The 14,756-nt window shown below is 46.4% G+C and overlaps 1 protein-coding gene across 7 annotated transcripts in view; it reads right to left on the bottom strand.

Moving 5' to 3' along the window:
• Window positions 1-14,756, bottom strand: part of ALS2CL (ALS2 C-terminal like) — a 50,110-nt gene that overhangs the window by 34,378 nt on the left and 976 nt on the right. Inside the window, exon 1 of one of the 7 annotated variants that reach the window (XM_074845135.1) lies at window positions 14,400-14,476. The exons of 1 other annotated variant lie outside the window; for it this stretch is intronic. In XM_074845135.1, coding sequence (XP_074701236.1) covers window positions 14,400-14,402 — 3 coding nt within the window. In that variant the 5' untranslated portion in view covers window positions 14,403-14,476. Of the gene's footprint in view, window positions 1-479; window positions 574-6,208; window positions 6,293-7,219; window positions 7,470-12,515; window positions 12,537-14,399; window positions 14,477-14,756 lie in introns of those variants that run through there. 5 more of the 7 variants (XM_074845160.1, XM_074845152.1, XM_074845169.1 and 2 more) reach the window with 5 other exon arrangements.

The raw sequence follows: 14,756 nt of genomic DNA, 5'->3' as shown, positions 1-14,756 counted from the left end.
TGCATGAGCACTGTCTTTCCCCAAGCAGTGTCTAGCTCTAAAGGATGCACATTACAGGGCAGAATATAGAGCACTGCACAAAACGTGCCAGCAGGGAGTTTCTTCCTCAGAAATTAGCAGATAAACTTATGAAAAGTTTATTGTTAGACTGAGTTAATACAGGCCGGCACTTTCCTTCACATTATTTCACAGTGTGTGGCATAACAGACAAACCTCGGGACCTTAAACCACAATGAACACAGACCTAACTATCTGTTTCCTCCCCGTGGTCAGATCAATATTTGTATATAATATGATCAAAAATAGTAGGTTTTTTTTTTTTTTTTTGGACGTGGTGGTGAAGGGATTAGCATTAAGAGTTGGTCTTAAGGGGTGTGAGGGAAGAGGAAAGACCTGTTTGAGCTTGGACCATGGACTCAAGCCTTCTTTGCCAGATTACTTTTTAACCTGGATCCATTCTGCAGCATAGTTTAACGTACCAGCATATAAACATGCCTGCAAGCAGGGTGGGATCTCCTCATTCAAGTAGTTAGTGCCAGCTCAGAGTCCATAAACTCAGGAGCTCCTTAGGCCACGGGGACAGACTCTGGTGGCCAACGCCGAGATGTTGCTCCTCTTTCCGTCCCAATGTTTGCTGCTTTTCTCCGGGGGCCCAGCATCCTCATGCATCCTAATTGTGTTTCCAACTGACATCCCCTGTTACGTGTCATGCTCCAGCTGAGTCTGCATTCAGGCTGGGACAAAGACCATTCTGTCATGTGGAAAAACAATTCCAGACTTTGTTTAACCAACACCAACACGCTGGAGCAAATTCTCCCATTCAGACTCTGCTCTTGTCAGACCTCAGATAGTCATGACTCGGGATGAATTAGCGTTCAACTTACTGGAGCCTCTTCATAAGCGGACAAAAACACACAATGTGCGACGTAAGAGGTAATTGGGAATAAACAGGGCAGAAAGACAATAAAACGTCCAATCTTAAAACAGCTCTTAGCAGCATAAAAAAGAGGAAAAGAAACAGAGCTAGCAGTTATTTGGATTAGGCTTTAGCATGGGGTACAGGGAGTGTGCCAATGCCAGCCATGTGAAAGAACTAGGCAGGGTCTGGTTCAACATTTTCTTTACAAGGGGAAATTGCCGAGCAGGACAGCAGTGAAAGTCGGTAGGCACAGTTTAAAAAACACAAGAAAATGAACAGACCCATCAGGACTCCCACCGTGAACACAAGGTTTTCACGTTCATGCACAGACTAGGCCATACAGCAAACATTTGAAGCACGGGGCAACCACCTCTACCCTCAAGCAGTGGGGGCAGCTCAGGATGAACAGCAGGACGTTTGACCTCACCACATCTAATTAAGCCATGGAACTCACTACCACGAGTCTGTCATTGCTGTGCGAATACTGTACTCAGAAGCAGCTGGACGAGTTCATGGAGGAAAACTCAGTTAAAAGCTAATAAAAACAAAGGCATCAACTCCAGCTCAGGAATTCCCTGAGGAGACAAGAAGCGCATACAGAGGGAGTGTTACTACAACCCTTTCCAGGTTTTGTGGTGTTCTCTTCCAGACATGTTTTTCTGCATTATGAGAGGTGAGACAACCTGGCTTGATACTGCTGATTTCATGCATCAATCATAAAATTGTTGCTCACCTGCATGGCAGGACCTCAAGCACTGAAAGAAGAAACAATGAAAGGTTGTCAAAATATCAACCACATTAAAATCTCCGCACATTTAGGATAGCAGTGTGTGGCCAGGAGCTTACGAAGGATCAAACAAGCATTCAGTACTCTTTTCAGAAAGCACTGAAATCGCATAGTTGATTTTTCAGCCCCAAGGAGAACTTTTTTTCCTCTCCCAGACTTTAACACAGAAAAACAGGAAAAACAGGAAGCTATGTGTGGGGGAGGGGAATGTGTTTTTCTCTTTTTTTTCAAAAACGGGCAACACAAAAGCTTTACACAAACGTTATCTGACCCAGCTTTTTTCTTTCTTCTCCAAACCCTAACTGGAAGCTTATGTCACTTCTTTAGAAGTTCACTCCTGAGGCCCATAAAAACAACCATAAACCTTTAGTTGACTTCAAAAGGACAAAATCCATCTGCCCTTTCTGGGTGTCTGAAGGCTGAACTACCCACCCCAGACATCCTTTGTAACCAAAAAGAGGCACATAAGAAGCTCAATTTAATCCAGCCTTAGTGAGATGAGTGAACCTTTGGGTATACCTGGTCTCTCTTCACTAGCTACAGAATTAAACAGCTCAGATAAGACCCTTTACTTGTTGACAACTAAGGCTAGAGAAGATCATTCTCACCACAATTAAGGATATCATTCAGCCTTTGCAAATAGCAAGGCAAGTATGATAAGGCCACAGGTGAGATGATGTTTACTTAGTGGTTTAATCCCCCATGGCCTTGTAGCTCCCATTATCATTATTACTCACAAGCAGCTTATGCATGCAGAAGCATAACTATTTTGACACAGCAACTCATATGCAACACAGAACGACATGATGTTACTGGATGAAACTCCAAGCCAAACCTGAAACAACTACAGGTTGTCTGGAGGCAGCAAAGGAAAGGAGATCATGAGAAGAGAGAACTCAATCATTCTCCACTGGAGTGGAAATATGGGAAAGACAGAAGATAACAGCTAGGGACAATTTTTGTGTCACAGCTCTGGGAGCAGGAACTCCTCTCCCTTGGCCTCGTACTCCCAATATGTCTACTCTGCTTTTCCAAAGCAAATAGGATTTCAGCGTGGCCTCAAAAAGCAAGAAAAATGACAGAGCGCTACACATCTGGGGTTTAGAATATGTGTTATAATCTACATCAAAGCAGTTTTGAGTCAGACCCTGAGTATCAGTCTGAATTACAGCCTGGAAACCAACCCAGAAGCACAGACAATATCAGAGGAGTGTCCCCTGGGACAACGGGAGAGCTGGTAGCAGAACTGCTTCACAGATGGAGTTCAACGTATAGTAATGTAATCCCTGTGAACATCCTCTCCACTCAGCACCTCCAGAACTTCTGTAGGACTAAAGGGGATTTCACTTCCTTTGTGCTAAAAGACAGAAAATCATCATAAAGCTGTGACAATAGCAACTTTTGAGATGGCTGGCTCCACCAGATTTTCACAAGTGAGGCTCTGATCCATCCTCTAGCTGCCCTATCTTTTGACACCACTGCATGCCTCTCCCCCCATCTCACAGATGTTTGCTTATGCTAGAGGCATTATCGAAAAGCTAACAACGTGTCACTACAAAATGCCACTTACAAAATCCTCCCAGATCTTCTCTACCAAGTGACCCATGCATAGCCTAGGCACTTCACAGCATCGCCAACACCTGCCAGAAATAGGGCAGGGCTGAAGTCCATGTGAAAGAACAAGAAAGGATTAAAAAAACCCACTTGCTTGGATCAGTTTAATCCCTGCACCCAGTCTTTCTCTGCTTTCTGTTTGGGTTCCTTAAACACACTCATGTCCAGAAACATTAATAGTCCTGAACTGCCAAATTTTTCTTCACCTCTCCTCTAGTGCCCAAGGCCTTTTCCAAAGACTGAGTGTAGTAGGAAGCTTCTAGTGCTTCATAAAACCCTTCAGGTGCTCTTGGAGGACAAAGTAGAAGCTACTGAAGGCAAGACAGACCTGCAAAGAGTCACCAGTGCTTCCTAACCTCTAATCATCACCTGAGACGCTACAGTTCACTGAGGCGTTTTGAGTGCCAAAACCCAGGTCTTTTGATGACCTGAAGAGCTGGTCAAAGCTCTGACAAAACTGTTTCACACGAAAATTCCTTTTTGTTGAGCCCAAAGTACTTTGCATGAGCCCTTTCCAATTCATCAGGAATGTAAACAATACCTGACCAGGTCATGCCAGTAGTCTAGCTAGACTGGCAGTAAGAATAAGAGCTGTTATTTAGAGAACAAACATAAGCTTGGCCACTTTCTGAAGTTCATTCCTCTTGTATTGCCCCAACAACTGTTTCATTAGGGATCTCAAAAGGTGCAACCCTATTCCTAGTATCTGCCTATGGACCTGTTCTCCCTGAATTTATCTTATCCCTCTTGAACTTGCCGATCGTCCTTGTTTGAGTGAGTGGTGGGGGTTTTTTGGCAGCAGGGGAGGCTGCTGCAGCAGTCGCCCCTGTGAAAAGCTTCTCAAAGCTCCCCTGGCTCCAAGTCTTTGCACCAAGGTTGGGCCAATTAGCTGTGCCTCTGTGATAACGTATTTAAGAAGGGGAACCTGGGAGGAGTTGTGGGAGTTGTGAGAAGATGTGAGGACAACATCTGTGCAAGCACTGAGGTCAGTGGAAGAAAGGAGGAGAAGGGGGGGAGGAGTCTGGGAGCAGAGTCGCCCCTGTATCGCATGGTGAGACGGCAGGGCCACCTCTCCATGCTGCCCATGGAGGTCTATGGTGGAGCAGATGCCAATCTGTGGCCTATGACGGGCCAGGTGACTGTGCCCGAAGAAGGCTGGGACCCCATGGGGAGGCAGTCCCACTCGTAGTCCAGCACTGGGAGGATTGCAACATGCAGGGGCGACCCACATGCCTGTGGGAGCGACTCACGTCAGAGTTGGTTTGTGGAGGACTGTCTCCTGTGAAAGGGGGACCGTGCTGGGACAGGGGAGGAATGCCAGAAGTTCCCACCTCCCCCGAGGTGGAAGACACAGCGGGACTGACCGCACCCCCCATTCCCTGTTCCCTGTGCCGCTGGAGGGAGGAGGTAGAGAAATCAGGAGCAAAGCTGAGCCTGGGAAGAAGGGAGGGGTGGGGAGAAGGTGTTTTCAAGATGTGGTAATGCTTCTCATGGTCCTACTTTGTCTGTTACATGTTATTGTTGTTAGTGTCTGTATTAAATTTATGTTCTTTTTTTCTTCCCCTAATGAGCCTGGGTTTTGCCTGTGCGATGAGGTCATCCCTTCCTGTCCTTATCTCAAGTTCCTGGGTCTTTTGCTTCCCTCCTTCTCAGTGCTGGGGATAAGTGGGGAGTGAGCAGCATTTTTGCTTATTTTCCCCTTCTCAGCGCTGGGGAGGAAGGGGGCAGAGAATGGCTGTGTGGTGCTCAGTTGTCCTCTGAGCTCAAACCACAACACTGATATTGTTTGCCTCCAAAATGCATTAGTAAATTGAAGGCAGGGTCTTGATTCTGCTTGGTTTCCTTGCAGATTCTCAAAAATCTTGTCTTGCAGCTCATTGGGAATTGAAGTCATTGCAGTAGCGGTAATGAAACTACCAAGTTCAGGGAGCAGCTGCAAGGTCTAGGAAGCTTCCAGGCCATAGGAAATTTCCACAGACAAAGAGACACAGCTTTGGTCCAAGTCCAAATTAAACTAAGCTAAAGCTTAAAAACCAGTCCCTCCTGTGATCTGCAGCTCCTCCTCCTCTGGCTCTAAACACATAGTTATTTGTTACTTTTTAAAAGTCTATAGTGTATTACTGTTCCCCTATAATTAGGCCTTTGACCCAGACTTTTCACTTAACACCTAAGACACCTGCAAGCTTTTGACCACTTCCCTCCCCTGCAGAAACCCAGGCGAGCTTATCTGCCTCTCTTGCCCCGACTAATTAGTTGGGTATTGCTTTCTTTACTGCGCCAGACAAGCTGTGCAACCCCAGTGTGAATGCACAGCTTCCAGCCTTACTTCACCAGGCTTGTATTGCCAGGCGAGGCTGCCTGGCATGGGTGGAAAATCCCTTCCTCAAAACAGGAGCAAGCCCCAACACACACAGCATCAGGCAGCTGCCTGCAGGAGAGGGACTGCACGTGCACATGCTTCTCCAGCATCCCTTTCTGGAAAACATAAGGTGAGAGCAAGCGGAGGATTTAACGCCACAAGTCTAGACCATTCTGGGAATTAAATACCTTAACGACAACGTACCTTCTTTGTGCAAGGCCAATGTGTTGTCTAGATGAAGCACAGGAGTGCACGCAAGTGCATCTTACACTCCAGGAAAATGCACTCCATGCCTTTGGGGATTTGCACCAGTAAAATTTCTACCTGTAGAAAACACTGCTCTGCCTCAGAGCTTTTACTCATGGCACATTACCTCTAACAGTCCCTTCAGCCTGCTAAGGCTGGTCTTATATCCCTCCAATAATACATGGCTAAAGATAAAACTGAGACTCGGGATCAATGGGAAAACAACCAACCAATGAACACTGGTCGCAAAACCCCAAAACAACCAGCGCGTAGAGCAACGTACCTTGCATAAAGCAGCCAATTAAAATTCCCCCGTGGTAAATGCTACAGCAGCGGCTCCTCTGAGCTTCTGAGTCCTGAAATACTCTGTCAGAGCCACTGCTCTCCCCTCCCACCTCTCCCTCCCACGTCTAGCCGCCTCGTTTGCTGAAACACAAATCTGGGCCTGTTCATTAGATTAGACACCCACAGAGCCCAGAGAAACAGTTACGAAATATGTGCAAATAGGGTTTCTAAAGCAATTATTTGTTATTTGCCTTTTTAAAAGGACATTTTGTGATCTACGCTCTTGCAGCTCATGTGTTAGGGAAACTTAAAATACAGGAAAATGAAAGAGAAAAGGACAGGACGTATTTTCCCTTGTGCAGTGCCATTCCTCAGCTCTAGTCCCTTTTCACCTACAGTACATTCCCATAGCAGTTTGCCAAATGAATCTCCTGTTGCTGCCAGTTTCTCCCCTCACGCGACTACTGCACTGGCTGTAGCTCACAGATGGAAACCCTGGGAAACAGGACGTTTCCTGCTATTCAGAGCCTGCTGTTGAGAGCGTGTGACAGCCTGCACACCATGCATGCAAAGTCTGTCCTCTGCTACACCTCAGCCAGCAGTAACTATTTCCCCTCCTTCTAAAAAAACCTGAAAACAAACCCCAAACCCCCAAGTCCATCTATCAGGGAGACCCAGAGTCCTCCCCAGCCCATCCACTCGACCTCAGCCACCACCCCGCCTCCTACAAGTACAAAAGTTTTTTTCGAGTTGATCCCCAGTTACAGCAAATTCCCACAAGCATTTTGTCAAAGCAGCAGCCACCACCGTGCACTTGCTCTCCACATCAGAAAAAGCAGTTACACTGCCTGACGAAAGCCCCATGCCCTCCCCTTCTGCTTCAGAGTGTGCCAAAGAGTACTAATAAAGCCCCATTCTTTCCCAGGCGCTCCGACATGTTACGACTCAGCAGCTTCCCTCCTCCCCAGCTACCTGATTTCAAGGACTTGTACAAACTACTGGAACTTACTGCAGGCTGAGGGATCAGTCGGTTTCTACAGCGAGGATTCTCAGGGTGTAACAGGAGACAAGAAATGCTTCAATCACCTTTTGTTCTGCGAGGTTCTTGCATTTTGTTGACTTCCTTCCCACTTTCCCGAACTCCTGGGGACTTTTCCAAGAGGGACGTGCCCATAACTGACTGTCTGCCTCAACACAATGGTTTACACCACACAGGCAGGCAGAGTAGCAACCCTCAGAGCAGCAGTCCTCGCACACAGCGGGGAACAATCAAGGAAGGATGCAGATGGGGAATGGAAAGGATGAGTGAGCAATGAGCTCACTGCCAGCCTCCTACCTGCTCTGCAAGCTGTGAAGTCAAAGAGCTGGTGATCAGGACTTCAGCACAATTACCGACCTTTTTCTTCCAGTCCAAAATTTGGAATGAAATCAGAATTTTCCATATCCTGAGGAGGGCTCACCCACAAGGGACTAGATGGCAGACAAGCACCTCAAGTTCTTTCAAAGTCTTTACATAGATGCTTGAGCTCAGGAGGACTTCCCAGCCTTCAGGTCCCTAGACAGATGGAGGTCGCTCCCTGGCAGAGCTTATGATAGTGCCAACCCTCCAGAAAGGGGGGAGGGTTTCAGAGATCCCAGTGCTGAGTATTTCCCTATTGAGCACAAAGGTTTGGGGATCTCCAGCTCCCCTGCAGCATTGCATGAGAGGCCTAGGAGCTCTGCTCCATGCTGGGGGAGATGGACACTGGAGAGCCCACCTTACATCTACAGCCTCCATGTTCAGCCCACTGAGAACATTTGGGTCTGGGCCTCAAGCTCAGCATTGTGGCTTGTTTCTGTAGGGTTTTGGTTAAGTGGTTGTTGTGTGTGAAGTGTCAATAGTGCTCTGCTGTCTAGAACATTTCTACAGTAGACAGGACAGTGATGAGGACACAGGTGTTTCAAGAGCATCTAAGGCTGTGCATGAGACATGCACATCTTGTAATACTACTGTAACCACATGCATACATCTTGTAATACTCCAGTTGGTTCCCCATCCTGCTTTGATTTGGGGGGAAAAAGAGGGAAAAAACATACTCAAAGACCTATTTGGCAAATAGGTGAGTTTTGCTCCTGATCAACCCAAATACAAAAAGTCCTGTTCTGGTCTTGGGAACTTGTTGGTTTCAAACCTTGAAGTAAATAAAGGAAAGTAGACCTGAGAGACTTTCAATTCTAAAAAATAAACAACAACTAAAATAATCAGGGACACATTGACAGATGCAGCTATTCTTTTTGGAAAAAAAAAAAAAAAAAAAAAAAAGTAGTCTATGCCTGAAGTTTTGTCAGAACTAAGCTGCTTCTACTAACAGTTTTTATTAAATAAACACAGTGGTTTTCTGTGGAAGTCTTTAGAAATCTTCCCTGTCAGCTCTATGTGTCTCTCCCGTTATCTGATCAGATCGTTATTAATGAAATTATTGCTGGTTTTTTGCAGCCACAGATCTTAAACATAGAGCATACGATACCATTTCTAGACGTAAGCTTAGGGGCTGCTACTAGCATTTGTCTACAGACAGCAATATTAGATGATTCAGGCTTTATATTTTGCTTTCCTTCTTGAGCTCAGTTTTAAATCTTTGTTTCCTATGCTTGCATTTGTCACTCTGGGGATCATGGTTTAAAGCTAGGCTTAACACCATTGCTAGAAACATCTACTCAAGGGATTGGGGAGAGGCAGTTGCTGTGCGGTGGCAACAAATATGAGAACTGGCAGTGCTAGGTTAATGGTTGGACTAGATGATCTTCAAGGTCCTTTCCAACCTGGTTGATTCTGTGATTCTGTGAAATATACAGTCTCCAAGAGGTCTTCCCTTAAATAGATAACACAGCAAATTGGCATTCAACCACCTATGGCAACTAAAAGCATTTACCTCTCTAGAAATACCAAACCAAGTTTGATCAAAAAAACTCTAAGAAAAAGAGTTCATCTTGCTCCTCTTGCTTAGGGTTTTTAACCATGAGAACAGAAACCTCCACCAAATCTCACCCCAGTTCATACTTTGTAGGAAAATGTCTCCTTTCATAGAATCACAGAATGGTTTGGGTTTGGAGAGATCTTTAAAAAATCATCTAGTCCAACCCCCTTGCCATGGGCAGGGACATCTTTTGCTAGATCAGGTTGCTCAAAGCCCTGTCCAACCTGACTTTGAACGCTTCCAATAATGAGGCGTCTACAACTTCTCTGTGCAACCTGTTTCTGTGTCTCACCACCCTCACAGTCAAGCATCTCACAATCCTCATGATTTCCTCTAAACACGGCTTCCCTGAAACAAGTTGCCTTTTCCATCAAGGAGTTTTTTTCTGTTTTGTTTTGTTTTTTAACCAAAGCCTATTTATAGTCCAATTTTCTCTGCTGAAACTAGGTCTCAGGCAAATGCTTGAGTTCTGGGGCCAGTAATGCTGAGTCAGCTCTATTGGCCAGCACATCTTTCTATCACCAGGGCAATGCCATCCCATGTTACAAAACCCAACCATTCTGGAAATAGCAGCTTTATGACTCACTCAGTTACAAGAATATCCTTGACTATACCAGCTCCAATACGGGGTTACTGAAGCATGTCCCAGAGCAGCAGCAAACAACCTGCAGCCTCCCGTTCCCACAGCATCACTCAAAGAAACCTCAGCTCCTGCTTACCCCTAGGTAGAGGCTATGTGAAGATATGAGAAAAATATATTTTTTTCCTCCAACAAAAGATAGTTCCTTCTAGCATAAATTCCAGTATTATATAGCTTTCTTTTCATAGAATCATAGAAGGGTTTGGGTTGGATGGGATGTTAAAAGTCATCCAGTTCCAACCCCCCTGCTATGGGCAGGGATACCTTCCACTAGCCCAGGTTGCCCAAAGCCCCGTCCAACCTGGCCTTGAACCCTTCCAGGGAGGGGGCAGCCACAGCTTCTCTGGGCAACCTGTGCCAGGGCCTCACCACCCTCACAAGGAAGAATTTCTTCCTTCTATCTAATCTAAGTCTACCCTCCCTCAGTTTAAAACCATTATCCCTCACCCTATCCCTACCCCCCTGATCAAGAGTCCCTCCCCACCTTTCCTGTAGCCCCTTTAAGTCCTGGAAGGGTGCTCTAAGGTCTCCACGGAGCCTTCCCTTCTCCAGCTGAATGCCCCCAACTCTCTCAGGCTCTCCTCGTAAGGGAGGAGCTCCAGCCCCCTGATCATCTCTGTGGCCTCCTCTGGATCCGCTCAAGCAGGTCTGTGTTCTTCTTATATTGGGGGCCCCCATATAAGAAACTTTCTTCCTTCCAAAAAGTTATTTTAAAAAATCAGCAACTTCATTTACCCCTCAAAACATCCAGGAGTTTCAAATGCACATCAGTGTCCATTAAAAGGACTGAGTTGGGAGACAGAGGAGGCAATGCAAATCTAAAATGGCACCAGGCCCATAATCCCAGCTAACACCAACCTGATATTTCTGCTGCCTTGCTACAGGCATGCTACAGGACCATCTGAGGCTTTGGCAAGGAACAGGGCAGTCACAGCAGTTGGGACCTCATTGAGTCTGTTACACTTCAGCCAGGTAAGTATCTAACACAGCACCCACCCCAGACAGGAGCAACAAGCTGAAGTACTCAGATTCACTCACCCAGGGGACTCTAGCATAGAGGTGGATGCCCAATCCAAGCACGTACTGTTTAACTCATGTGCCTTTCAAGCCCAGAAACAGGGTATTTGTGCATGCCATTAGGAAACTATGCATGGAACAGGAGCTAAGTGTGCAATTATTCATATCTCATGCAAAAGAAGTTTCACAATCTTCTTGATAATCAAACTTGTCCTGGTTCTTTTCACTGAGACAACAAAAGTCTTTTCCCTAAAGGGTAAGAGAGGCATGGAAGGCAGGAAGGATTAGAAAACAAGGAACAAGAAACTGGGATCAACAATAGATACAGGCATGTTTTCTACATCTGAGCTACCATCCAGTAGTAAATCAGTATAGAAATCAAACACTTCTAGAAATTCTCCAGACTCATGTCAGGATGCAGGTAACAGGCACTGCAAACAGCCATATATCTGCATCTATATTCCTGTCCACACAAGCAGGAGATGACAATCAGACAAGACCAGGGGCATATTGCAGCACAAGACTGGCCAGGAGCAGGACAGGCACAGAACAAGCATAAGGAGAGAAGGCATGGAAAAGAGCAACATAGACTCAACATCTTTCCTTACCACACTCATTTCCTTATGTAGATGCAAACTGAATGTCGCAGTATTGATCACACACAGGTTCTCAGCTTGAAGAGTCAGGAGTTAATCCCTGGAAATATGCACTGTCTAGACATCTTAGCCTTAGCTGAGCAGCCAGATGACCTAAATACCATTTCCCCAGCTGTTTACATGACCTTTGGCAAGTCCACTCCACCTGTGCTCTCCTCTGTTAGCAGTTGGTCCCGGTATTGTCTCTAATGACATGTCCATGCAGTGACTGGTCTATGGCAGACCCAGTTCTTAGCACCAGCATTGCCAAAGGTCCATCACCAGCAGGGACTTGCTGTAACTTTGAAGTTGTAGAAGTCCAAGGTCATCCAAGGCATTAACAAAACACTATAGCTGTTGGCTGATGGCCTTCACCAGGTAGCACCTGGTTCTCTTTAGAGTAAGGAAGAGCTGGAAAGGGGCAAAACTAAACAGGAGCACAATTGCCACCAGCATAAGGGACAAAACTTTGGTCCTGACCCAAGGACCAAAAAGTACCCGAGAGTAACATGTCTTCTTGTGCCTGTTAGTCAAGCTGTACCAGTTCCTTAGCCTGTTGGACAAACTCCAACTGCAACAAGGTGGTGCTGAAACTGTGCATCATGAGCTGCACCAACTGGTCCCATCCTCCCCCTGTCCTACCCAGCACAGGAGATCAGGCTGCCAAGGTGGGAGAACTAGATGGTCATGGTGGGGATGATCACCATTTCAAGGTGCGTCTCCCTCCACATGACCTGTGGTACTTGCTTCTACCCTGAGGGCAGAGGGGCAAGTCAGGATACCCGTCCATCTGGCCATAGCTACTATCCAAAGGTCAGGGTGCTACATCGCTCTCAGAACTTTGGAAAGCCCAGATGGTTTACAGACACTTTGTGAAGATACCAAGCACCTCCTCGACTGCACCAAGCCCCACATCATATCCAAAAACACAAGCTCATTCGGCACACCATAACACATAGTGTTACATGACTAATATGCTTACTGCTCACTAAAGCAATTCTAATTGTTACTCCGCAGAACAAAACAGATAGAAATACCAGTCCTTAGAGCAGCTACCTTCGACAGTGACAGCTGGCCAGCCCAAGAAATCCATTGGGACTTTGGTTGAGGATTACTTCTCTGTAACAACAAACACAGAAACAAAGAAGCCTTTTTTAAATAAACCTAGGATGCCTGGTTAGTTACAAGAATGAAACATGACTCATGACTCCAAACTATTTATTGCTCTGTGGTAGCTTGTCTAACCAAAGGCCTTGCTAAAGGGGAAAACTGCCTCTGTCAGTCAGTCCCAATTCCACAGGAGCTGCTGTACGTGCAGGAAGCCAGAAAACAGGAAAAAAAGACAAAAAGAAACCCACTTTTATGTTAGCGTCAAGCTGTCATCTTTCAGCTCAGAACAGCTTCTTCCTCTGTGCAAAGTTCTCTGAAACCATGAGCCTTTCAGTGGCTAGTTGGATGGATAAGTTTCCAGAAAACTGTAATAATAAAAATCATATTGCTCTTTCATTGTAGCAGAATGATTAAAACCCTTCCAGCTCTGAAAAGGATGTGAAAATTTGTCTGAGTTGGAGCAGAGAGGTGGTACTAGTGAGATAAGCAAGTACTTAACTGCATGAGTCTTCTGGGCTGCAGAACAGCCCAACTGGGGAACAGCACAGAAGTCTACAGTGCTCAGCTGCAGGAGGACAGTGATTTTTACCAGGGCTCTTCCAAACACTCTGAGCAGGGTGACACAACCCCAGCTGCAATGCTGGGCCCTTCTTCCCACTCCTTGGCAAGCTATGTCAGATTCATCCAGTCGGCAGATCAGAGCAATCCAATAGCCAGAGGCATCTGGCACGTGGAGATATGAAAGAGGAGCAAGGGTGTCAAGCTACAGATAGGCGAGAGACTCCCTGAAGGAGGATGGAGAGCAGAAGTCAACTAGATTTCCTTTCTTAACACATGAGACATTTCTTGTGGCCAAGACTAGTCCCCCCCCATCACCAGACGGGTTTTATGGGTACCTCCTGAGAAAGCCACCATTTGATTTGAGAGGGCTGGGAAAGGCTCTCCTCAAACGCAGGCAGCATGAGAAAAGATGACGAGGGTCAGCTAGCACATAAGCAACTCCAAAGAGTGGAGCGAGTCTTGGCCCAGCCTTCCCCCCATTCCTATCCCTCCTGGTTCCCAAATCCCACACTGAGGTAACAGCATAGACCAGACAGCCCATCAGCAACCCACCTTTGCCACAAGAGCAATGACAAGTGACTGCAACATTGTCCCTGGAGATAGAGCAAACCAGGAGGAGATGACCTTCTTTCTGTGGTGACATAAGAACAGTGTCCAACTTCTACTTGCCTTTGAGTAACCATCCCATGACACCACACTGGCCGTGTCCAACCTCCTTCAGCAGCCAAATGGGGACAGCAAGGCTCTGTCCCACTGGGCTGGAAGCCACCTACAACCATGAGGCATGTCGGCTACATGACGAGTCCAACCGCCTGGAGACATGCTGCCGGAGAAACAAAGGCACCTTGTCCCATAGTGTTGTGGTGAATCACACCATTATATCCTGCTCCCGCGGCACATGCCCTATCAGCAGCAGGACGGATTTTGTGAATGCCTTGATGCAAGTAGGAAATGAGCAACATTCCTGTTTTACTGAAGCAGAAATTACAGGATTTTGCTGAATTCACAGCCTCCCCAAACTGTCTTGTGTCTTAAACATGGATGCATCCTTTCCTAACCCTACAAAACACCCAATCAATAAACTTTTGAGAGAGACAGTCACGCACTGAACATCACCCCATTTCCAAAGCTGTAACCCCCTGATCTTCATGATGGCACAGAGCCAAATCTTTTGCGATAGGACCACAATCTCCCATGAGACCACTTCAACAGTGGTTTAGTAACATCTCCCAGCAGCCAAATGCCACCTGAGCAAAAAGTCCGCCTTACCATGGGTCGAGCTGTCAGCCAGGATATGGAGCCATGTGAATGGAAAGAGGAGCTGGTGGTGAAAGCTGCCTGCTCTAACTTTTCAGCTGCTTTATTTACTCACTTTAAGGGGAGGGAAAAGAAAGAAATATTGAAGGAAGTAATGTTCCTCTCCCAAGTTGCACTGCAAAACATTCTTGGTAGACATGGAAACCCCTGGCAGGCTGCCATCGTTTGGCCAGTCTCCACATTAAATTTCAGCGAGCTACTCAACACTTGAATGGCTTTTAGAGAATTTAAAGGGAAACGGCAGCTGCAGACGGGTGATGTGGCTCCTGCTCCCTATAGGCAAGCGTTAGGGGTGTTCCTGAGTTTGCC

Source organism: Strix aluco, chromosome 1 (genome assembly GCF_031877795.1).
Source record: "Strix aluco isolate bStrAlu1 chromosome 1, bStrAlu1.hap1, whole genome shotgun sequence".
NCBI classification, from domain to species: Eukaryota; Metazoa; Chordata; class Aves; order Strigiformes; family Strigidae; genus Strix; species Strix aluco.
Note: the sequence above shows the minus strand (reverse complement) of the source record. Positions and strands in the feature narration are given on the sequence as shown.